This window comes from Triturus cristatus, chromosome 4_1, assembly GCF_964204655.1.
Source record: "Triturus cristatus chromosome 4_1, aTriCri1.1, whole genome shotgun sequence".
Lineage (NCBI taxonomy): Eukaryota > Metazoa > Chordata > Amphibia > Caudata > Salamandridae > Triturus > Triturus cristatus.
In genome coordinates, this window is record NC_140585.1 from 128,953,666 (window position 1) to 128,979,936 (window position 26,271).

At 49.7% G+C, this 26,271-nt stretch overlaps 1 protein-coding gene and 1 pseudogene across 2 annotated transcripts in view; one reads left to right on the forward strand and one right to left on the reverse strand.

The window, feature by feature from the left end:
- The window catches only part of LOC146847631 (uncharacterized), a 133,426-nt pseudogene extending 130,991 nt beyond the window's left edge, over positions 1-2,435 (reverse strand). The window contains exon 1 of the transcript XR_014981137.1: positions 2,064-2,435. The product of XR_014981137.1 is annotated as an uncharacterized LOC146847631 (transcript). The remainder of the gene's footprint in view (positions 1-2,063) is intronic.
- A 725-nt stretch (positions 2,436-3,160) lies between these two features.
- Positions 3,161-26,271, forward strand: part of LOC146847632 (uncharacterized) — a 141,444-nt gene continuing 118,333 nt past the window's right edge. Inside the window, exons 1-2 of the mRNA XM_085651768.1 lie at positions 3,161-3,316; positions 22,123-22,249. Of these exons, the coding sequence (XP_085507894.1) occupies positions 3,311-3,316; positions 22,123-22,249 (133 nt within the window). The 5' untranslated portion in view covers positions 3,161-3,310. The remainder of the gene's footprint in view (positions 3,317-22,122; positions 22,250-26,271) is intronic.

Genomic DNA, 26,271 nt, shown 5'->3' on the forward strand with positions numbered 1-26,271 from the left:
TGGTCAGGGGCAATCCCTGTAGAACGACTCCTGGTGGCCCCTGAAGGCTGACGAATGCCCCCGCCCTGTGTCCAAGGTGAGAAACCTTGGTGTTCTGTTCGACAGTCAGCTAAATTTCTCGGCCCTGGTGAATAGCCTTACCTTGTCATGCTTTTTCCTAATAAGGACCTTGAGAAAGATCTTCCCTTTTATTGCGCAGGAACTACGAAAGGCAGTGGTGGTGGCCCTTCTGTTGTCCAAGCTTGACTACCGTAATGCCCTACTATTGGAGATAAACAAGGCCCAGCTGAGTAGGTTACAGTCACTACAGAATGCCGCCGCGAAACTGCTTCTGAACATTACTAGAGACCAATCCACCTCGGCGGGAATCAGAGCACTACACTGGCTTCCTGTACAACAACGTGTGGAATTTAAGGCGTTATGCCTGGTCCACAAAGCTATCTTCGGGGGAGGAGCTACAGATATCCAAAAAATGCTGATCCCCTATACTCCCGGTCGTGCCCTAAGATCTAGTACCTTGGGCCTTCTTCAGGTGAACAGGACTAGGAGAGTTAAATGGGGTGGAAGAACCTTCTCAAACTGTGCCGCGAAGCTTTGGAGCAAGCTGCCCTTTTCCTTGAGATCTCTGCCAAATCATCAATCCTTCAGGAAGGTCCTGCAGACTTGGCTGTTTGCTTCAATGTAGCCCCTGTACAAGACTGAAACACTTCCACACTTACCAGCGCCAAGGCGCTACGGCAATCGAGCGCTTTAAAAACCTATATCCTATCCTATCCTCGCTGCACCACTGGAATCAAGCTGCACCCTACAGTCAAGGTCCAGAGAGGCTGAAACCAGTTAGGTGTTGCTTGTGTTCCGGTTCAGAAAGGATCAGGCCCGGCACTTCAGGCTGGTCTTCTATTGAAAGGAATCTAAGGCTGATTTGCATAAGTCTGCTTCCTGTCTGACGTGGCATGGTGGGCGCCCAACGATGGACTGGGATGCAGCCGCGGGTAATTACCAGTGGCTGAGATTGGGTCCTCAACATCCCTGAAAATGGCATCACATCCCTTTAAGCCTAATGATGACCATGACATCACATTACAACAGACCCAGTGTGGCTACAGACGGGTATGACATCAGGAAAACTACATGACAAGACATAGATAAAACACTTTTAAGGGTACGAATGTAGTGAAGTGTTGGGAGCTCCAGCCGCTGCGGGAGGCAGGCAAGGTAATAAATGTTGCTTCACTCTCCTTTGCTGAGCCAGGCAAGGACCAGGCTGCACAGCCCCGTCTTCCTTCAATGACATGGAAGAGATGGCAGTACAGCCCGCTCCAGCTGCGAAGACATCTCATCCACTCCCTTGAAAGGCCTGGTATGGACCAGGGCGCACATCTTGTTCTTTGTCTCTTGCAGGGTCTGGGGAGGACCTCTGAGTGCTGAGAACAGCGGCTGAGGCACTCCTGACACCTTGCACCCAGAGGACAGGGCAGGCCTGCACCTCCTCCCACCCCCACAGGACAGGTTTTATCTTCGGCACAGGACAAGCCTCACGTCTTCTTCAGCCCTTGGACAGGCCTCACCTCCTCTACACCCCTCAGCTGAGAAAAGTCCTCACCTCCCCTGCAACCCCCTGGACAGGCCTCGCCTCCTCTACACCCCCCTGGACAGGGCTAACATCCTCTGCAACCCTCTGGACAGGCCTCACCTCCTCTGCACTCCCTGCACAGGCCTCACCTCCTCTGCACTGCCTGCACAGGCCTCACCTCCTCTGCACTCCCTGCACAGGCCTCACCTCCTCTGTACTCCCTGCACAGGCCTCACCTCCTCTGTGACCCCCCTGGACGGGTCTCACCTCCTCTGCACCCCCCTGGACAGGTCTCACCTCCTCTGCACCCCCCTGGACGGGCCTCACCTCCTCTGCACTCCCTGCACAGGCCTCACCTCTGCTGCATCGCATGGACTGGCTTCATGTCTCCTCTGCACCCGCTGAGTTGGACAGGCCTCACCTCCTCTGCACCCCACTCCCCCTGGCCAGGCCACTTATCCTGTTCCCCCCCCCCCTGGACAAGCCTCACCTCCTCTGCTCTGCACCTCCTCTAGACAGGGCTCACGTCCTCTTCACCCTCTGGACAGGGCTCACGTCCTCTTCACACTCTGGACAGGGCTCACGTCCCCCTCTGGACAGGGCTCACGTCCTCTTCACCCTCTGGACAGGGCTCATGTCACCCTCTGGACAGGGCTCACGTCCTCTTCACCCTCTGGACAGGGCTCACCTCCTCTGCCCCCACCCTGGACTGGCCTCGCCTCCTCTGCACCTCCCTGGACGGGCCTCTCACAAGAGCTCTCGGTGAAGGATTCTGAAAGAGGAGCCCAGAGCTCATTACACCTCATACAGCAGTAGCGGCTCCGACTCCGCGCTGTGCCTCGGTGCGCTATGCACAGGCCCCGAAGAGAGACACTGCTCCCCTGGACCTGCCCAGAGGAGCCGGATGAAGGACAGTGGCTCGGACGGATGGAGGGCGCTTTAATACCACACACCAGATACACACGAGGCACGTATCAATCTCCCCGAATAAGGCAAATGACAGAAATGTCCTGATCCATTTTGAATCTTTCACCCCAGTACTGGTTCTGTTGATTTATTTTATTTTATGCGTTTTTATATAGCGTGGACTTTACCCGGTGTCAGAGCGCTTCACAATAGGAACAGTAATGATACATGGGGCGAACATTACAAGTGAGCATGTTACAAAAGCAAACATTGCGTTACATGAGGCAATAGTGACAATTGTGCAAGTATGAAGAGCAAACAAAAGACAAGAGGTAGCAAACGATACCTTACAAAAGGAAAGGTGACATGTGTGCATGTTACAAAAGAGTACAAAGTACAAGTAGAGGTATAATACTGCACTAAATGGCAAACACTCAAACCACAAGAACACACTGGGAAGGCACTTCTATAGGCATGGAGAACAGAATTTCCTATAATGGAAGTCATCCGTCTCCAAAAAGGGGCCTTTAAGCCAGTAAGTGCCGTCTCTTGGAAAGGGCAGACGCCCCGGAGGTATTTCTGACTTCTGTGGGGACGATCATGTCTAGTGCAGGTGACACTGCACCCCACGGTACACTTTTCCTGGGCATGCACGGTAAGACACGACGGCACTTATCCCGTGCGCTGCGCTTGCGCAGTAGAGAGCTAGGGCATCGGGCGCTAATTTGCTGAGCAGGGATAGGGTTTCATGGTCTCTCCGGGTCTTTCTTTGTGACAATCCTCCCGCCTTTACCCCGCCGGAGGTCTGTGAACATCGCCCTCGGAGGGCCCATGGAGGTGAGCTCGGCTTGTTTTAGGGATTTCTATGGGCGGTGCCCGGAGGCGCTGCTGGCTGTTCAGTACCCGGGGCTCCCCGGTGCCAGCTGCCCTTCCGACCGCTCACCTCTGTTACTCCCGGGGCACCCCCCACCGTGTTACTTCAGGTAGGGTTAACCCCTCTTAAATGCACATAATGTGTAGGTTCCTGCTCCTGAACCACATCCCACTCCCGCCCCGCTTGTGATCCCACTTTCCACACCAGTGTCCCCAACACACACATAATTTCCTAAAGGTTAAATTCTTTAACAAATTTCTTAATCACTCCTGTTACAAGCCACAAATGCTGCTCTTTTAACCCCAGTAAAACACACAACAGCACCATGTCTCTACACCCCCGCAGTATGTGCCTGGCGCACCCGGTGCACCTGCACTGCACACGCCTTTGTACGTTGGAAACGTGTTGTATGTAACACGAACACAGCATCCTCCTCTGATCTCTAAAGATGGCCGTGAGAGTGTGTGGAGTGACTGACCTGGCACAGAGCCTCCTCTGACCCTTGAGAGTTGGTGGAGTGACTGACCTGCCACAGAGCCTCCTCTGACCCCTGAGAGTTGGTGGACTGTCTGGCCTGGCACAGAGCCTCCTCTCACCCCTGAGAGTTGTGGAGTCCACTGACCTGGCACTGAGCCTCCTCTCACCCCTGAGAGTTGGTGGAGTGACTGCCCTGGCACAGAGCCTCCTCTGACCCCTGAGAGTTGGTGGAATGACTGACCTGGCACAGAGCCTCCTCTGACCCCTGAGAGTTGGTGGAGTGACTGACCTGGCACAGAGCCTCCTCTGACCCCTGAGAGTTGGTGGAATGACTGACCTGGCACAGAGCCTCCTCTGACCCCTGAGAGTTGGTGGAGTGACTGACCTGGCACAGAGCCTCCTTTGACCCCTGAGAGTTGATGGACCTAGCACAGAGCCTCCTCTCACCCCTGAGAGCTGGTGGAGTGACTAACCTGGCACAGAGCCTCCTCTGGCACGTGGCCTCCTCTGACCCCTGAAAGTTGGTGGAGTGACTGACCTGGCACAGGGCCTCCTCTGACCCCTGAGGGTCGGTGGAGTCCACTGACCTGGCACAGAGCCTCCTCTCACCCCTGAGAGCTGGTGGAGTGACTGACCTGGCACAGAGCCTCATCTGACCCCTGAGAGTTGGTAGAGTGACTGACCTGGCACAGAGCCTCCTCTCACCCCTGTCAATGTCAAAGATTTCTGTATAGCGCACAAATCACCAAAGGTCGCAAGGCGCTAGCAACCAAGACAAAGAAACCGGGCGGTGACATCATGCTCATGTACCTACGCTTTTTGAGAAAAGAGCCAGGTCTTCAGCTTTCTGCGAAAAAGTAGATGGTCCGTTATGGAAAGTAAATCCAATGGAAGTCTATTCCATAGCATGGGAGCCAGGTATGAAAAGGAGCGACCTCCATTACGGGCAGTCCGAACACGAGGTTGGACAAGGAGAGGTCTAGAGCTGGACCGCAGAGAACGTCCTGGGGCATACCTTTGGAGTTTTTTCGCCAGATATAATGGGCCTGTGCCTTGCATTATCTTGTGCGTGAGACAGAGGATTTTAAAGCGCCCTCTTTGGCGAATTGACAGCCAATGTAGGGTATTTAGAGTGGGAGCAGAAGGAGTGCGAGGGGGGGATTCAAAACAAGCCTAGCGGCCGTGTTCTGGAGAATTTGAAGTTTAGAGAGTAGGTCCTGGTTGAGTGCAGTGAACAAGGCATTACCATAGTCCAAACGACTAATGATGAGACCCTGGACCAAAGGTTTCCTAGCTTCTATGGGTAGCCATTTAAAGATCTTACGTAGCAAACGCATAATACCGAAGCAGGTCCCCAGCACTTGATTTATGTGGGTCTTCAAGGATAGAGAGTTATCAATTGTGATACCCAGGTTACGGACTGCAAGCTTGGGCGAAGGACAGGTACCCAGCTCTGAAGGCCACCAATCACAAGTCCAGAGCTGTTCGGCCTTCCCAAATAGGATGACCTCGGTCTTCCCACCATTCAGCTGAAGCCTGTTTAAGTTCATCCAGTCATTGATCTTAATCAAACAGCTCGTGAAACGAGTTTGAACATCAGACTGGTCAGGATCACAAGTCACTAACAACTGGGTATCATCGGCATATGATAGTGTGTCAAAACCATAAGACCTGATGATATCGGCCAACGGAGCTAGATAAACATTAAACAGCATTGGGCTGAGGATCGAGCCCTGCGGGACCCCGACCGTTACTGGGTATGAACAGGAGGCAATCCCGTCCACGGAAACCATGGTGAAACGATCTGCCAGATAACTCGCAAACCAGTCCAGGGCCCTCCCTCTGACACCAATCTCCCACAGACGATGCTTAAGAATGCTGTGGGAGATGGTGTCAAATGCTGCAGACAGGTCCAGAAGAACCAAAATTGCAGATTCTCGACGGTCCAAGGCCAATCTAATATTGTCCACTACTTCAATGACTGCGGTCTCCGTGCTATGAGCCGCACGGAAGCCAGACTGGGAGGGATCGAGGAGCCTATGGGTTTCGAGATGGGCCGTAAGACGTTTATTGACTAAAAACTCCAATACCTTCCCAAAGTAGGGGAGCAAGGAGATAGGGCGATAATTATCCGGCACGCTAGGGTCGGCTGAGGGTTTTTTAAGAATAGGCTTAACCTGTGCCAGTTTCCACCTTCGCGGGAACGTGACTTGATTAAAAGACAGATTAAAAACAAAGGTTAGAATATCCACAAATAGTGGTAAAATTTTGGCACAGGAGCGGGGAGGAAAGGGATCGGCAGGGGAGCCAGACTTAATCCTTCCTAAACTTTCGCTAACTTCGATGTTTGTTATGGGGTCAAACTCAGTTAATAAAGGGGTATTATTTAATTGTAAGAGGGGACTGGGTTGACTCACATTGGTGTTATGGCAGCCATAATCGGCTGCCCGAGAAGGAAATGAGGCATAAATTGTTTTGATCTTATTATCAAAAAACAGAGCAATGAAGTCAACTCAATCTTGAGTAGGTACAAAGAAGAGTTGCTCGACCTGAGGAGCAGTAAATTCCTTCAGTATTTTATACAGCTCTTTACTCGAATGAGCTGCATTATTAATACGCTGAGTAAGATAGACCCTTTTTGCAGATTTAATCTTATTCATATAGATTGAGTGAAAGTTTATATAATTCCTGCGGTGCTCATCAGTGCACCGCACCCCTGAGAGCTGGTAGAGTGACTGACCTGGCACAGGGCCTCCTCTGACCCCTGAGAGTTGGTAGAGTGACTGACCTGGCACAGAGCCTCATCTGACCCCTGAGAGTTGGTAGAGTGACTGACCTGGCACAGGGCGTCCTCTGACCCCTGAGAGTTGGTAGAGTGACTGACCTGGCACAGAGCCTCATCTGACCCCTGAGAGCTGGTGGAGTGACTGACCTGACACAGAGCCTCTAACCCCTGAGAGCTGGTGGAGTGACTAACCTGGCACAGAGCCTCCTCTGACCCCTGAGAGCTGGTGGAGTGACTGACCTGGCACAGAGCCTTCTCTTTACGTAGGACTTCCATTTGGAGCCTCCATCATGAACAGCGGATTCTCAAACTGGTTGTTCACTGCTGTGGTGTAGGAATAAGGGGAGGAGTCCAGGCTTCTCTTTCCCGCGCTCAGAGAGCCTGTCAGTGCTGGCTCTCAGCTCCAATTGAGAGCAGAGTTTGGGAGGGGAGTGGAGGGCAGGCACAAGCACAGAAGGCGGGGGCGCTGGCTATCATTAGGCTGTGTTTTTTACAAACATTTGAGGCAGGGAAGAGAGGCCATGTTGTGGGTGGCTTCCCCATTACCTCTATGTCCCTTGTCCTTGACCCGCATCTTAGCCTATGAGGTGGCTTTCCGAACCCAGGACAGGAAACAAACCCGGATATGCTCCCCCACTCACCCTGGGCTAGAGACTACAATAAGGTACCATTCCCTCAGCACTTCCTGTTTTGTTTCCTGTCCTGTGGACGCAAGGTAGGGAGTTCTGAAGTCCGTGCCGGGCATCGACTTCCACCAGTGTAGGTCGGGTGACCAGCTGGCATGGGTGCAAATTCAGGACGGTGAGTGTAAACATTCAGGTCAAAAGTCAGGACAAAAATTCAAGGCAGGAGGTCAAAATTCAGGACAAAAGGTACATTTTACAGACACCTCAGAAGAGGTTGTGCAATAGTAAATACGAAGTAAATAGACAACCACTGAAGTACAAGTGAAAATAAGTTTATATTCGGTTAAGACAATTGTGCACTTCATGGTTTTTCAGAATGAATGCAACTTTGAGCAAATGTTCAGGTCTTTTTGTGGTAACAAAACCGCCTCGCTTCCCCCCACGCCCACTTTTACAGCCTCCAAGAGAAACGCCCGATGGCCAGTCTGGCCTCGCTACCACCCTCCAATGGTGACCCTCCTCTTCACCTAGATCCTCTCTCACGGGTATTTAATTTCTTTTATAGTGCTACTCATCCCAAGTAAGTAGGACAGGGTGTCAGAGTGCGTTACATCACACACATATTATATACAGACAATGACTCATAAATGTGAAAGTCAATCTATTGGAAATGTACTTAAGATAATGGGGGTTACAAGGTGCAATCGTTCTTTCATCCATCATTCAATCTTTCACCATTCATTCTCTCCTTCCATCTGTGTGCCCATCCATATCAATATTCAACCATTTGCAAACCTATCCATCATCTATCCTTCCATCCATCCACCATTCCACTCATCCATCCCTCCATCCACCCTTTCACTCATCCATCCCTCCATTCATCCTTTCACCTTATCCCTCCGTACACTCACCCATCCACTCTTCCTCTCATCCATCCATTCACTCATCCAGCCATGTTATGTTATGTTATAAAATTCTTCTAAAGCGCACGGACACTGGTCGGCTTCATGGCGCTGTATCTAGGACTAACTGAGCCCAGTTGGAGTTTATTTATATGCTTGGGTGATCAGCCATGTCTTAAGGGATTTTCTGAAGCTCAGCAGGTCAGAACATGATCTAATATCCAAGGGAAAGTAGTTCAGAGTCTGGGTGCTGGATTTGCAACCCTGCAGCCCCCTTGTTGCTTCAACTTGAAGGCAGGAGTTGCCAGGAGATGGAGGTGGGTCGAGCGTAGGTTACGTGAGGGAAGGTACCATTGAATAAGGTTTTCGATGAATTTGGGGCATTGACCATGTAATGCTTTAAAGACCAGACATCCTTCTTTAAAGGCACAACGCTGAGGAATAGAGAGCTAGTGAAGCTTCCTCAGGAGTGGGGTGACATGTTGCCACCTGGGTTGCTGGTGAATCAGTTTGGCCGCTTGATTCTGCACCAGCTGTAGAGGTTTAGTTAGAAATAGTGGCAAACCAAGATAGACTGAGTTGGCATAGGCTAGATGGGATATGATCATGGCTAACACTACCCGTATCAACGCTTCACAAGTGAGTAGCCTACTGATCTTTCTGATCTTCCGTAGTTGGAAGAAAGGTAGAGATCACAGAGCCCACGTGGGATTTTAGAGATAGGTTAGTTAGTTAGTTAAGCAATTTATAGAGCGCGCAAATACCCTGGGGTGTCTCGGCGCTGCAGACTAGGTAGAGGTTGGGCCAGAGCTAGATAATCTATTGATTGAAAAGCCAGGCCTTGATCTGCTTCCTAAACGCAAGTAGGGATGGGCATGTTTTGATATGTTGGGGCAGGGTGTTCCACAGTTTAGCGGTAGCGACTGTGAATCTTCTGTCACCCCAGGCTACTTTCTGTGTTCGTGGGATGTGCAGGAGGTTGGCCGTTGAGGAGCGGAGGCTTCTGCTGGGGGTGTAACCACATAAGGCTTTCCTCAGAAAGACTGGTCACTGTTATGAATGGCTTTAAAGGCGAGGCAGAGGGCCTTGAACTTAATCCGCTTGTTATGGGTAGCCAGTGAAGGCTTCGTACTATTGCTGCGATAGGATGGTACTTGGGGGTACCTGTTATCAGTCTTGCGGCTGAGTTCTGCACCATCTGGAGTCTGTCGGTGACCTTTTTCTGGGCGTTAATCAGAAGTCCATTGCAATAGTCGATATTGGAGGTGACTAGAGTGTTGATGAGGGTTTTCCCTGCGTTAAGTGGAAGGAAGGGTAAAAGTGGTTTGATCAGCCTTCGAGTGTAAAAGGAAGACGAGACAATAGAGTTGACGTGTGAGGTGAAGTTCAATTTGTCGTCGAATAGGACGCCCAGGTTTCTAACCTTAGACACCGGGGAAGGTGGTGGGCCTAGTTCAGTGGGCCACCAGATGGGGGACCAGACCGGATGGAGCTTGCCGAGTATCAAGACCTCGGTCGTGTCTGAATTCAACTTTTTAGGCAGTTTTTAGCCATCCAGGAGCTAATAGCGATCATGCCAGTTTGGAATTTGGCAGCAATTTCTCCTCCATTTTTATGGATTGCTAGCACCAATTGAGTATCATCGGCGTAGGAGGTAAGACTCATCCCGTGGGTTTTGATGACCCTGGCCATGTCCGACACATAGATGTTAAAAAGTGTCGGACTCAAGGATGAGCCTTGCGGCACACCACACGGGAGGGTAAAATGGGGGGATTTGTAATTGCCGAGGCTCACTAGTTGTGTGCGGTTGGCGAGGAATGAAGTCAGTAGTTGTTTGGCCTTATGTTTGATGCCTATGTTCGAGACACGGTCGATCAGTGTAGAATGATCGACCGTGTCAAAGGCCGCTGACAAGTCCAACAGTACCAACACTGCCGTTCCCCCTTGATCTAATTTCATCTGCTGCTTTAATGAGGGCTGTTTCCGTGCCATGGCCTTTCCTGAAACCGAATAGAGTGTCGTCCAGGAGGTTATTGTCTTCAATATAGTTGGCCAGTTGTATATTCATTAGTTTCTCAAATATTTCGGTAGGGAAAAGGAAGGCTTGTGATGGGTCTGTAATTTTTTGTATCTAGAGAGTCAAGGTGCGACTTTTTCACTAGTGGCTTGATGATGGAGTTTTTCCATGTGGCTGGGTAATTGCCAGTGTTAAACATGGCGTTGCAGATGTCCGTGAGGTTTGGGGCCAGAATTTCAGGGAAAAGTTTTAAAACCGATGAGAGGCATGGATCTGTCGGGGAGCCGGACTTGATAGTTAGAATGAGGTCCTTGATTTGTTTTGGTGACACTTGGCTGAACGTTAGGAAGGAAGGAATATATTCTTTATTGTCAGAGGTGACTGTTGAGTGGTAAAGTGGTCGTTGTTTAATGTGACGCCGAGACTTTTCACAGAGGGAGAAGGGATGGGGGGGGGGAGCCTAGATCCACTGGCCAGGAGTGAGGGCCCCAGAGGTTGTGGCTGCCACCCGTGAGGACCAGTTCAGTCTTCCCTGGATTTAGCTTTAAGTGATTGCAGTCCATCCAGTGACGGATGTGCAGCATGGTTGAATGAAATTCAAGAGCTAATTGGGGGGAATTGTCGATGGTGAACATTAATTGAAGATCATCCGCGTAGTTAAAAGTGGTGACTTTCCTTTCTTTAAGAGAACGGATCAGGGGAGGAGGTAGAGGTGCAACAAAAGGGGGGGCGAGGAGCCCTGCGGAACCCCTCACATGGTTTCCAACTTTGATGCCGTGATCTGGGCTATGCAGACGGATTGGGAGCGGTTCTGTGAGAAGAAACAAATCCAACTGAGGGCAGAGCCCTGGATGCCTGCCTGCCTGACATGGTCTACCAGAATACTGTGGTCAACCGTGTCAAAGATTGCGGAGAGGTCAAGTAACAGGGAATCTAATACCGCTAGCATTACTGTCTCAGTTGAGTGTGCAGGGCGGAACCCTGCTTGGTGTGAGTCTAAGTAGTTGGATTGTTCAATGAAGTTGGAGAGGCACTTAGTCACATGGGCTTCCAGTACTTTAGCCAGGTCGGTGAATAAAGAGATCGGACAGTAATTTGAAAGGATCTGGGGGTCAGCCCCTGGATTCTTCAGAAGGGAAACAACAATTGCCTCTTTAAAAGCCTTGGGGACATGGCCCTGAGATAAAGACTCATTCAAGAGGGAGAGGGCAGGCCCTGGAAGGCTGGTGAAGGCATCTTTCAGCCTGCGGAGGGCAGCAGTCTGTGGGTCAACCAGATTTCACTTTAGACATGAGGTTCTGAAGTGAATGTATACTTATGGCTGGGAGTTGCTCAATGGAGCATGGGTTTCCAGGCATAGGGGGGGATATCTCGTGGGGGGAGCGTGTAGGAATGCTGGATTTGATGGCGGAGATCTTTTCGATAAAAAAGTTATTCAAAGAGTTGCAAAGTGCTTGGGCGGCCAGATACCCTTTCACCCATCCAGCCATCCTTTCACCTACTCATTCATCCACCCAGTCACTCATCCTTCCACCCTTTCAGTTATCCATCCATCCATCCTCCCTTTCTCTCTCCATCCCTCTTTCATTTAGCTATCCATCCACCCATCCATCTACTCATCATTCATGAATCCATCCATTGACCCTATCACTCATCCATCCTTTCACTCATCCATCCATCCTTTCTCTCATCCATCCATTTCACTCATTCAAACATCATTTCTCTCATCCATCCACCCTTTCACTCACTCATCCAGCCTTACATCCACCCTTTCACTCATCCATCCATCCATTCACCCTTTGACTTATCAATTCATCAATCCATCCAACAGTTCACTCATCCACCCACCCATTCACTCGCCTGTCTTCCACCCTGTCACTCATCCATCCAGCCTTTTATCCCTCCATCTATCCTTACACTCATACATCCATTTTCCTTTTCTCTCATCCATCCTCTCACTCATCCATCCATCCTTTCTGTCATTATCCATTCATTCACCCTTTCATTCATCCATTCACCCTTTCACTAATCCATCCAACCTTACACCCATCCCTTCACTTACTCACCTTTTCACATTAATTATTAGCTGAGCCTTTGTCTGCTGAGTTGTAGACCGAAGAGGCCTATCAAGGACTTCACCGTTGCTGTAGTTCCTAAAGAAAGGGGTGGGGGAGGGCTCACTATGCCCCTGCACACAGACAATCCGAACAAGTGGAATTCATGAGCCATGCATGATGAACAGTGCCACTGTGACATGATGGTCTTTCCAGGGCTTTAAGTGGGTGAAAAAACTGGGGGGTCTCTCCAAAGGGGGTGTTCGATGTAATTAAGGGCATGGCTTAAAACACTTAAGCTAAAAATCTGTGCTTAACATAGTGTGCCGCCCGACTAGTAATTCGCTGCTTCTATTATTGCATCCAGATATATAACACAACAAGTAGCGTTGCACCTACAAGCCAGAACTATTGGCTTTGTCAATGGTTTCTAGTTGCATAAAATAAAAAAAGCAGCAACCATGGCTCTGTTGAATAAAACATTGAAAATGCGTCATTTTTAAAATGATAAGACAGTGAAAGACCCATAACCCTTTTTTTAAACTTGTTTCACCACCTCTTCATGAACTGGATTCTCACCTAGCAGCATGGGCGTTTTTGTTCATTTCTTCCATCTGACTGAATGTCCTGCCCTAGGGGGAGGCAGGACCAGGCCCTCCACATGCAGTAGGAGCCCAGACTGTCCCATTGTCATTCTGAATGTGGAAATCAGCCGCAGGCAGAATGACAATGGGCGGAGTGGGGCTGCTCTTGTGCTCAGAGGAGTGCGATGGGGGCCCCATCAGGGTGCTGAGGCTTCTGGCAAGGGAACAGTGATGTTCCCCAATGCCTAAAATTACGGACAAAAGGTGTCCGTAAAAGGGATCGTCACGGACAACGGACGTGAGATCCAAATTACGGACGGTCCGTGACATTTACGGACGGTTGGTCACCCTAAGTGTAGGCATTATCATAGTGTCTGGGCTCAGAGATCACTTCCTTACCTATGTTGGAGCAACGGTGATTGGGAGAGTGAGAATGGATCCCCCGGCACCGGATGGTGTCAGTAAGCGCATAATTATAATAAGTCATTCTCCCATACAGCTTGTCTTCCCTCAGGAATGCAAGTGTTGCTGAAAGAGCACACTTTACTCTTTGAGGAGCAGGTCTCTTTATTCATCGCGACTTTCCAAGTTATGTTATGTAGATTTGTATAGCTCAGCTAATCACCCATTAGTGTATCAAGGTGCTGGAGCAGGCATATAGGCGTGAGACTAAGGTGATGGGTGTCCAACCCTGCAGAAATAGTTCAACGAGTCAGGTCTACAGCTTCTTGCAGAATTCAAGAAGTGAGGAGGAGGAGGCCCTGGTGTATTGGGGGAGTTTGGTCCAGGTCTTGTGTACAACGCAGGAGAATGCCTGACCCCCTCTCCTGCTCTTGTGAAAGCAAGGGGTGTGTGCGAGTGAGAGTGTGGCTGAGCACAGGTTTCTGGCAGGTTGGTGGAAGTGCAGGCTTTTGTTCAGTATGCGGGTCTGATGTTGTGCATTGCTTTGTATTCGAGCTTGAGGATTTTGTGTTGGCTGCATTTGTGGATGGGGTGCCAGTTGAGCTCTCTGAGGTGTGGTAAGATGTGGGTGCGTCGTGGGAGGTCAAGGATACTTCTCTCTGTGCTGTTCTGGATGATCTGGAGGCAGTTTAAGAGATGGTTTGAGATCCTGGAGTAGAGTGCGTTACCGTAGTCTAATCTGCTAGTGATGGGGGCTTGAGTGATGGTATGACTGATGTTCAGAGGTAGCCGTTTGAATATCTTGTGGGTATGTGGAGAATGTGGAAGCAAGAGGAGCTGACCACATTAATCGGCGCTATCATATTGAGCTTGTCATCCAGGATAATTCCTATGTTTCTGCCATGGTCCATCGGAGTGGGAGTTGGTCCAAGCTCTGAAGACCACCAGCTGGAGTTGTATGGAGAGTTCTTGTTCCCAAAGATCAGAAGTTCCATCTTGTCAGAGTTGAGTTTCTGGCAGTTAGATCTCATCCTGTCTGCTACATTGATCGTGCCGTTGGAGAAGTTGGTTTTAGTGGGGGTGGGATTGTCTGTCAGCGAGAGGATATGTTAGGTGTCATTGGGAAACAATATGATGGTAAGCGGGGTCGGGTACATGTTAAACAAGGTTGGGTTGTGTGAAAAACCCTAAGGAACTCCACAGATCAACTCCTTCGACTCCGATGTGTATGGCGGTAGTATGAATTGCTGTGTTCTTCTTGTGAGAAAGGATCCTATGTGGTTGAGGGCCGGTCCTTGGATGCCTATCTTGTGGAGGGTTTTGACAATGGTGTGGTTGGAGACTGTATCGAAGACTTCGGAGAGTTCGAGTAGGATGAGGGCTGCAGCTTTTCCCCATTCCAGTATAGCGCAGATGTCGTCCATGGCCAAGAAGAGTGCTGTTTCTGTACTGTGGTTGCTCCAAAATCCTGACTGGGTGTCGTCTAGTACCTTACAGTATTCGAGGTGGCTGGTAAGATGTCTGTTGAGGGCCTTCTCCTTCACTTTGGCTGTGTAAGGAAGCAGAGAGATTGATGGAAGTTGCTCACTTCACTGAGGTCGGCCAATGGTTTTTAGAGGAGAGCATTGACTGCTGCATGTTTCCAGACTTCTGGGAAGGTGGTAGATTTGATGGAGGTGTTGATAATGTGATTAAGGACACTGCTGATTGGTGGTCCTCCCATGTTGTAGATGTGGTGGGGGCATGGGTCCATAGATGCACTGGAGTGTACTGTTTTCATGATCCCTGCAGTGTCTTCTACAGTGAGAGTTTTCCATTCAGTCAGGTGTTCGTCTTGGTTTGTAGTGGTCAGGTTGATGATACAATATTTGGTGTCTGATTGTTGTTCGAAGTTGCTGTAGAGCTTTTCTATTTCACTGTGGAGGAAGTTTGATAACTTGTCACAGAGTTCCTGTGAAGGAGTGATGGTGTTGGCTATGGCCTCTGGGGTGGTGAACTTTTTGACGATTGTGAAGATCTCCATGCAGCTGCTGGAGCTCGCCTGTATTTGTTCGATTAGTGGCCTTCTTTTGGTGACAGTCAGAAGTTGGTGGTAGCTTCTGATTGGGGACTTGTAGATGTTTCTGGCGTTGGCGTTATGATTGGTTCTCCATTTTCTTTCTAGCTGCTTGTAGTAGCATTTGGATTCTCAGAGGTCCTTTGTATACCAGCTGGCTTGTTTCTTGGTTCTTCTTTGTTTGTTGCTTTTGATTGGCACAAGAGAGTCGGGCAGTTTTTGATCCATTCGTTGAAGTTGGTGATGTCCTTGTTGAGATTGTTGGTGTTGTTGGGTTGGTCTGTTTAGGGGGTGCTGAGCGAGTCTGACTCTTTTACTGTTGCTGCTTGTGGGTGCATTGTCTTGCAGTGCGGTGATTTCGAAGTTTATTATGAAGTTGCCAGTCCATGTAAGTGGTGAGGCAAAGATGTAGGTGATTCTGTCATTGGTGGTGACGATTGGATCCAGGGTATGTCCTGCAATGTGTGTAGGGTCATGATACTTGAGGCTCTCCACGCAACATAAAGTTATATCATTGCATCAGCCTCTACACTCCTCCACTCACCAAGCATGCTACAGAGATCTGGGACCTACTCCATGAACGTTCTTTTTTTCTAAGGAAATTTGAGTGAACCCAACCCACCTTAGCACCAGATATTTCCACAGCAATTTATGACGACTATAAGATTATGGAGGACCTCCAGAACAAGCCTGGAGGCAGAGTCTCCATCATTCTCAAGGACACAATCATCTGCTTCATCACCATGGACCCCACCACCAGCTACATTGAGCATCTCACTTTCAATCTTCATGCCACAGTCAACTTCGGCCTATGAGAAACCCTTTTGTGAAGATCTCCGGGATCCCGCTGCAACTACACGAGCGACTTAACAGACTTCATTGCGCCACTCATCATGGATGCCAGCACATTCATACTCCTCCTCCTCTTCGGAGAGCTCAACTTTCACCTAGAAGACCTCACTGACCCATACTCCATGGCTCTCCTAGAGACCCTCAAAACCTAGAGGTTACCTAGCATGTTACCAGACTGACCCATGCCGCTGGTCATCTCCTGGACCTAATTTACACCGCCCTCAGCAACCTCACAGTCAAAAAGACAGTAGCATTGACCTGGACAGACAACACATACATCATCTGCAGCATTCACGTCCCACAATACCCGAAACGTCACACCATCAGAACTGCCCACTGGAGCTTGAACAAAATCACAGAAACCGACTGGACCACAGTACTCAGCACGCCCGTCCATGCCAGCAGCCTACCTACTGCCAAAAGAAACTTCAACAAATAGTTAACATCCTGGGCCAACTTTCTGGCGCTCTTAAACAGAAAGGCATCACGGCAAAACCCAGACCGAAACAGCTTAAAATCCACCCTAAGACCCTACCACTAGCTGATCCGGATAGAAAAAATACAACTATCACAGACCATATCGACGCCTGCACAAACAAGAGTTAGGAGATTTTCACCACTGTCAAGGAGTACACCATCCTGCCAGCTGTCTCCAGCTGAACTCCCTCACAAGACCTCTGCGACAAACTCCTTGACTTTTTTCAGCAACAAAATTGCCCCCAACTATGGAAAATTTGGCCGGCAACCAGACTCCTTCACCCAGGCCACCCAATTCCCCACAGAGACAGGGGAGTAGACACTAACCCCCTGGACCACCATCACTCAGACGAAACAAATGCTATCATCAGGACAATACAAATGTGCTCCCGTCAACCCCTGCACAGACCACACCACACCCTCACCAAATGACTCTTTCCTAACAGAGAAGCTCTAACTACCAGCCTCAGCACCTTCACCGACTCAGCTGATATCCCGGATATCTAGAAACCATCACTCCCATGCTCAAGAAGCCATCCGCACGCCCAGCCACACTCTCCAACCATAGGCCCATCTCCCTCCTACCATACCCAGTGAAGGTCTTAGAGAAGCTAATCAATCTATTCCGCACCTACCACCTCAACAACCATCAACTCTTTGACACCACTCAATCTAGTTTTAAACCCAACCACAAGATGGAAGCGGCACTCATCGCCGCCACAGACGTCATCCGCATGATCGTAGACAAGAGGGGAATTGGCAAAGCTCATCTTCCTGGATCTCTCGGCAGCTCTCTACACCATCTCACACCCTAGCCTCATTTTTTTTTTTTTTTGATAAACAAGTTTTTATTGTTTTCTCGTGCAACAAAAAACAGTGAGCCTTTCAGATCAACCTTGTACATTAATCCCATCTGGGAATCAGTCCCCTTCACCGCCCCCCCACCCCCGAACCACCCCCCCCTTACGCCCCACCCCACCCTACCAATCACAATACATTCCCTAACCATTTCCCCCAAACCCTGCGATATTTTTTGTGGCAGCCCCGAGCCTGGTAAAGAGTCCGCTCCTGCGCCGCACACCAGTCCACCCCCGCGCTCCACCTGGTCAGACTAGGCGGTTGCGGCTGTTTCCATGCTGCCGCAATGTCCCTTTTTGCCACCATTAACGCTGTCATGAGAAACACTTTTTCGGCGCGCGTGCCGTCCAGGCCATCGGTGATACCCAGTAGGGTGTGTTTGGGGTCGTGCGGTACCTCCCACCCCAGGACCTCCGTCAAGTCAGTCTCTATACCACGCCAATACCCCTCCAGTTCCGGGCAGGACCATACCATATGGAGGAAGTCAGCCGGGTCAAAGCTACAGCGAGGGCAAGCTGCGTCTGTGGAGAGGCCCGCGCGGCGCAGGCGCGCTGGTGTAAGGTAGGCCGTGTGCAGGTAGTAGATTTGAATGAGCCGAAGTTTGGCGGAGGCCGTCACTAGCCTGGGAGCCATAAGGGCTTCCCGCCAATCGATCTCGTCCAGAGGACCCACCCATTCCTCCCAGCGCTCCTTCAGATTCTCCTGGGGCACAGGGGTATTGTTAACGAGGGAACGATATATTCTGGATATGCCTCCCCTTCCTAGGTTACCCATCAGGACTTGCGCCTCCGGGGGGCTATGGTCCGGCAGCCGGATGTCAAGCGGGGTGTGGGCCCTTATGGCGTGTCTCAATTGAAGGTACCTATAGAATTGGGATGGGTGGAGAGAAAAACGCGCCTGCAGTTCCGAGTACGAGCACATGCGCGCCCCCCGCCATACATCTCCCAACTGGGAGATGCCGAGCAAGTCCCACGGGTCAAAACCCTCCAACCCCGCAACCTCCCGCAACCATGTCCCATGCCAGAGAGGGGTGGCGCGCGTCAGCTTCCCGGTCCATCCGGTGTGGCGGAGTGCTGCCCGCCAAGCCAGGAAGACCGCCTTGGTGATATCGGGGCAGGAGGTGGGAATCGGGGCGCCGTACATGCGGTCCTGAACACTGGGGAGACCCAAGGCCTCCAGTTCCACCCTGTAGGCCGGATCAGACCATCCCCCCCCAAACCAGTCATGAATGACCAGAAGCCGGGTGGCCAGATAGTAAAGGTAGAGGTTGGTCATGCCCAGCCCCCCATCAAAGGTGGGGATGCGGCAGATCGGCAAGGCCAACCGTGGCCTCTTCCCACCCCAGAGGAACCTGGTGGCCATCCCGTCCAACTCACGAAACCACGACCTCGGAAAGGACACCGGAGTGTTCTGCAAAATATACAGAAACCGGGGGAGGATCATCATTTTGTAGAGCGCCACTCTCCCCAGCGGGTTCAGCGGGAGAGAATGCCACCGAGTAAGGTCCGCCTTGGCTCTCTTGACCAAAGGGGCCACGTTGAGCGCCCAGCTCAATTCCGGGAGGAGGGAGACCCCGATGCCCAGATACTTGAAGGACAGCCGGCGGAGGGGAATTGTGGACTGCCAGTCGAAGCATTCCCGGGAGGGGTGAAGGGGTACGAGGACCGACTTGTGCGAATTGAGCCTCATTAAGCACCTGCATGACATTAGCATCCAAGGACCCGTCCTGCACTAGATCAGCTCCTATTAAACTAAGAAAACACAAACAGTCAGCCTGGCACAGTATTCCTCGTAACTTGCAAGCTAATCTGTGGAGTAGTGCAAGGCTCTTCCCTCAGCCCCAAGCTTTTCAACACATACATGAACCCACTGGACAATGTGATCCGAGCGCACATCAACATCCTCTCCTACGCCGACGACATGCTACTGATAATCTCCTCTCAGACAGGAGAAGAAACAAGTTCACCACCTGCATGGCGAATGGATGAAGTCCAACAATCTGAAGCTCAACACCGACAATACAGACGTAGTAATTTTCGGCCGCAGCACCTCACCTTGGAATTCAAACTTGTGACCTGCCGAACTATACCTACATCCTCACACAGCACCTGCTCCAGGGAACCTCTGGATCCTCATAGACAACAAACTGGACAGAAAGAGCCAAGTCAATGGATTCACTGCATTGTACTTCCACACCTTGAAAATGTTAATGAAGATCTTCAAGTGGCTCTCCGACCACACCAGGAAGACCTTCGGAAGACCGCCACCCACGCCCTCGTCACCAGCAATCTACAATGCAAAAACATCATCACTGCCAAAATCTACAAGCAACCAACCAGAAGGCTTCGATCGATCCAGAACTCAGCAGCAAGAATGATACTCAAACTCCCACACACACGACACCTCATGGAGCTCCACTGGCTCCCTACACACATATGCTGTCACTTCAGACTCCTTACACATACATTTAAAGCACTACACAACTTTGGCCACGCTTATCTTAACAGTAGCATCCCCTTCTGCCAACACAGATACCTCCACTCTTTCCGACTCCTACTCCCACATATCCCACGCATATACAGAAACAAAGCCAGAGGCCGGGCCATCTCGCACATTGCTTCTAAAGCCCGGAATGACTTACCTCATCACATCTGAGCCTATTTCTCGCTTCTTGAGTTCCGTAATAGGCTGAAGACTTGTCTCTTTAAGTAACCCCGCTATAGACAGATTAGGCTCCAGCACCTACATAAGGCTGTGATACCCTCACTGTTGATAGCACGCTCTACAAATACCTTATCAGGCTCGTCATATGGAATTACATTGGCTTCACTTGCCGGCCTGCAGCATCTTCAAACCGGATGCATCCTTTACAAAGCCATTATGAATAACACCCCTGCTTATTTTGCAGACAAGCTCACCCTCTCTGGCGTCTCTTGGCACACCCGCAGCCTGCACACCATCAAACTAAAGTCTAAGTAGTAAAAACAACAATAGATTGGAACCGCACCACCTTTCTTGACATATATGCAAGAAATCTTAAATGTCCAAATCATTCCAGTCGAACCAATTAGTGTGAGAGACGTCAATTGTCTCAACAGATGATTTATAATTTGTTTTATTTTCAATCAAAAGCCATCAGCCAATGCGTTTCGTCCTAATCTACTACGACTTCTTCAGGGCAATTGTATTTTCCTTGTAGCGATCGTCCGATGTAAAGTAACCGATAATCTCATATAACCGATGTTTCTTAGCTATTTCATGTACATCTTGGAGAATTGAGTTACGTCGCAGTGCGGTACGGCTACAGGACCGTTTGTCTGGGTGGAGAATACCCACCAACGTGTGCACTAAGGACTGTTTTGGTACACGCTGCATGTGTTTGTTGTCGCTGGCCATCATACCGGAACACCTTTGTTTTTGGGACTGGAAAGAAGCCACCCTTGACATTATTATGGATCAATCTGATTATGCTGATACATGAAATAGCTAAGAAACATCGGTTATATGAGATTATCGGTTACTTTACATCGGACAATCGTTTTCATTTCGCATTTACGCTACAAGGAAGAAGTCCTAGTAGATTAGGACGAAACGCGTTGGCTGATGACTTTTGATTGAAAATAAAAGAAATTATAAATCATCTGTTGGGACAATTGACATCTCTCGCAACAATTGGTTTCGACTGGAATGATATGGACATTTAGGATTTCTTGCATATATGTCAAGAAAGGTGGTGTGGTTCTGATCTATTGTTGTTTTGACTGTTTCCTGTTTTAAGGTAGCGCCCTTGGGCAGGGGGTGGTTTCGGGACCTGCACACAGATTCATAGATTTGTTGTAAATATAATGGTATAATTTTCTAAACTGGTGCTGCATCAGTGTTCTATACCCAACTGTCTGTTTTTGTGTGAATAAAGTCGAAGTAGTGCAAAAAAGGCAAAACCAAGAAAGCAGTCCTTTGCCATCTCTGCACCAAGGATGTTGAACCACATTCATGTATCCATTAGGTCCGGCCAAAGGCTGCTCCAATTTAGGAAAGAGTTGAAGGTGAAGCTTGTAAACAGTACATCACAATATAGTAACAAACCACAAAGTAGCTACAGCTCTTATTACTTTTTGGCTTTATGCTTGCCTTTGACCGTGTGCAGCACTCCGCTGCCTTCTGGTACTGTACAAGTACCACATACATACAAACTTACACACATACAATAACAAGCCCAGATAAATAGCAGGAGAGTTTCCCTATTGCTTTCCTGCAGAGTTCATCTGCAAACCTTAACAGAGCAACGCTTTATCAAACCCTGTAATTGTTGCAAGCAATACACATCTCATTGCTTATTGCTGCAATCCCTGTGCAAATAGGAGCTTGTGAAGGGGCTGTCCTTTAACAAACCTCTTGTAATCAGGCACTGAGTATTAAAATGTATTACTTAATCGACTTCTTCTTTTTTCAAGGGGTCTTCAGCCCGTCTGTGCCAGTTTACTCATTGCACCTCTTTTACTTTCAGAAACAGAATTAAGCGCATCCATCTCTGCTTTAATGAAAAGAGAAGAGGACAAAATTTGGTGGAAAATTAACATTAAGTTCAATGTATATAAGATGAATTCATGGCCGCTGTTTTCTAGAAATACACCGAGTATATAGGCCAAGAAAGCAACATAATGTGGTCTTTGTTCCAGGCACAGATTCCCTTCCGCGACGCTTCTGGCTGCTTCTCCGAAGAGGATTGGGGTCGTTTACAAGAATGGCAGAGGGAGCTGTGTGGGAACCTGATGAACGACATTCACCGCGCGCTGATCTCTCTGGGTAAAGTTGCTCTATTGATCAATATCCGGGAACGCTGCTGTCTTACGGATGCTGCATGAACGCATTCCAGTAGGATTGTGGGAGCAGATCTTGTTTGGATGTTCTGTCTTTGTTCTATCACTTTCCTTCTTCCAGGAGTATTGATCTGGGTATGTTTTTTTGTGTGAAAATCTCTTTATTCAATTTTCAATGGAATATACTCCACACCAAAAACAGTGCCGTAACGTGTTATCATGCATCATCTCGACATTAGCGTGAAAGTCAATAAAAATGTTGGTGGTGGCGGGGGGATGAGGTCCTAGGTGGAGTCCAGGGAACAAGAGACCAACATCAGACAGACACACTCACTGCAGTGCCTTAGAAAGATTACCGAGCAGAGGGGAACCATCCGTAACCCTTAAGGGGACCCACTGGTGGTGGTGGATGGAAATGGGAAGCTTGGGAGGAGGGTGCCTGTTCATTCAGCTCGGTCACAGTTCCGGACAACACAGAGGAATCTGCATCGTCTGGCGTTGATGCGTCCTGGTCTGAAGAGTCACCCCAGTCCGTGCCCTGATTACCCAACCTGCCCAATATGTTTCCCCAGATCTCAAGGTCACGCTCTGCGTTGTCATCAGTGTGGACCTTCCGAAACCTACAGTCTTCTGCTGCTGCTCACTCCAGGAAGTCTGAGAGCCATTTGGACACAGTCAGAGGGGTCTAGCTAGCCCAATTTATGGCTATGCGCCGTCTCACCAGGACTAGTCCCAACTGGTCGAATCTGTGCTGCCTTTTTCCCCTTCTTGGAAAGAGGCATCAGTCCCAACGGGTAGTGTCGGGCCATCTGTTCTGCAGTCACCTTTCTCACTCTACGCACCTCCTGTAGCACCTCCTGTAGTACCTCACCCCAGGCCTCCTGTATCTGCATGCAATCCCATGCAACATGTCCAAAATCTGCCTGGAGTGACCCGCACCGAGTGCAGCTCGCCGGATGCATCAGATAGATCCTCTAAAGGCCCCATGGTGTCATGTAAGCTCTATGTATGTAATAAAAATGTACCAGTTTGAATCGGGCATTGCCGGCTACGTCACAGACTTGTGCCAGTGCCCAGTTGTATTCGCTATCTGTGAGGGCGGGTCTCCAGCTCCGCATTCCATGCAGCATGACTGGGTGCAACATTCATCTGCCTTTCGCTCTTGAGGGCAGCATTTAGCCGGCAGATAATACATTCGGAGGTGACGGGATCTAAGTTCACCTGCAAGACTTGGGACTCACCCTGCTCTTCCGGGAATGCGTCCAAAACTTACAGGTCCTACAGGATATGCTCGCGTAGTGCAAAAATCGGCCCCAATCTATGCTGTAGTGAATTTCAACCTCCTCTACCAACATAAAGGTGCAGTTTAGAAAAAGGTCTCCCGCCCTCTGGAAACCACCTCCATCCATTTAGTAACATCCATGGAGTAACGGATATGCAGGAAGAGGCGCAGCCACTAAATTGGGAGAAGCTTGGCATAAGACACCCATCACAGAACTTGTTTGACAGCTTTTTCCCATGCCTGAGCCACTTGTATGACAATAAAGAGAGTCCCGCCAGGAGTCTTCGTCCACACATGAGCAGCTTGGGAAGCTCAGCCAGTTTGGTCAAGCCAGTAGTAATGTCTTCTCCCACTGAGGCCTGTCGTTACACCATAGAGCGGCACACTGCAACAGTCCTGCCATGAAGTATTGTTTGGGTCTGGATACCAAGATCCAGTTTCAGGACCTCGAGGAAGAACCCGAACCTTTTCCCCGCCCAGATCAGTTTCACGAATGACCCATCAATCTGCCGAAGCGGTGTAGTTGGCAGAATACAGAACAAGTTTTGCATCACATCAAGGCAGTGCGGTAAGAGGTCCATTTTGCTTAGGGTCACCCTACCTATCACTGACCGTGGCAGCGTGATCCAGAACCGAACAGAGGCTGTGAGGACGTCTGACATCCTTCCCATGTTCAAATCATACTGTAGGCAGCGGTCATGCGATATATGCGTCCACATCAGCCGATACAGACAAAGAGAACAGCACTATCTTATGGCGATTAATGCAGAGCCGGATACCAATCCAAAGTGTGCCATCAGTCATAAGAGGAGAGGCACTGAGAGCTCAGGGTCCATCACATAAATCAGCGGATCATCGGCATACATAGACACAACATGGGTCTTATCGCCCACCCGTATTCCCCAGGCTCTCAATGCGGCACTAAGGTGTATCGCCAGTGGCTCGTTAGCGATGGCAATGGCCCGCCCTGTTCCGTACCCAGGGCCGGCTCTACGGCGGTGCAACCGCACCGGGCGCTGACTTCAGGTGGGAGCATCGTGTTTGCAGGTATATTATGGTTTTAAAGGCACCTGCTGCTGCGTTCATGGCCTCCAGCTATTTTCAGGCAACACTAAAAATGTGAAGATAACTGTGGTTATTAATGTTCTTCCTAGAGAGAGGTCTGTCTGGTGGAACTTTTGACTCATAATAAGGTAGCGCTAAGGGTTAATGTGCCTGCTGCAAAGAACATGTACTATTCAGATCATACAGTGCATATAATGTAAATAGGTCAGTGGGTCACTGCTTTTGTCTGAGAGACCCTAATGTTACTTGAAGTTTATAAGTTATAATCCTAACATAGAACAGTGAGCGTTTACGTGTCATCAAAGAGCTGCATGCAAACTGCAAGGTTTAGATTAGAGCGTTGTGATTTTTTCCCTAGTCTGTCGTTATACTAATTTTGGAAAAAAGGGTTCATTTGGATAGAAATCAATTCTGATTATTAAAGAGAACCCCCAGCCATGTTTTAAATTCTTCGTTTGTGCTCTTCAGACCAAGCACTCTTAAACTATTTTGCCTAGCAGTATGGATGACTCCTACACCTTAAAGTCCTTTGTCTTATAACATTTCCTATACACTGATTTACACACCTATGATTGACTGTCTGTATGTAGTTTGTGTGATGTAAAGTGCTCTGACACCCTGCACTGGTATGAGTGGTGGCGGCACTATAAAACGAATTAAAGGCATCTTACAGCGAGCAGTTATGGAGAGTTGAGGGGCACTGTTAGAGGGGGGTAGTAAGGGAATCCATGGCAGAGGTGGTCATTGCGGGGCACCAACAAACATTCTCGCACTGGGCACCACCAACGCTAAAGCCGGACCTGCATGTACCCCTCTCAAACTACCCAAGCGCAACATCGCACTTGGCGCCGTATACAGGAGCTGCACCAACGTCAGAGAGCCTCCCAGAGATACGTCCAGGACAGGGTGTCGAACGCCTTCTCTATGTCTAAGGCTACTAGTGCATCTCGTATGCCTGTGGTACGCGTTTCGTGCATCACGTGAGATAGTGTTCTCAGCTTCATGTGTGTACCTCGTCCAAGCATAAAGTCCCATTGATTCTCACAGACCAGATGCGGGCCCACCTGTCATAGACGCAGCGCTAGGACCGTGGCTAATAATTTGACGTCGATGTTAAGCATCGATAGGGGTCTATCAGACCCATGGTCAGCAGGGTCTTTGGCTGGTTTAGGGGGCATAATTAGTAGGGCTTTCTGCATATGAGCCAGTAATTTATCGACTTCGGTTCCTCCTGTAAAGTTTCAAGAAGTGCAGAGAGGCAGCGTATGCTTGGAAGTATTCAACGGAGACGTCAGGTCCCGGACATTTCACTCTGGCCACATCCCGAAGAGCCTCACCTCGTTCCTCCAGTCTGTCCACTTGGGCCTCCGTCAACCTGGCAATGTCAATCTGAGCCCAAAAACCCTCAACGCATACACCCTGGTCAGCTGGTCATGCAGGAGCAGGTTAAACCCATGGGTAGCGCACCGTCCGGCCTGCGGAGGGTGAAGATCATGGGCAGGGCACGTTCGTGTTTGAGCAGCCGGGCCAGCATGCAGCCTGGTTTATTGCCTTCTCTGGGGGGACGCCGCCTACGGTCCTTTCGGACACGAGTCCAGTGTGTCCCGGGGCCGCCACTCTCCTACGCGCCTCTGCCAGGGCCGCCACTCTCCTACGCGCCT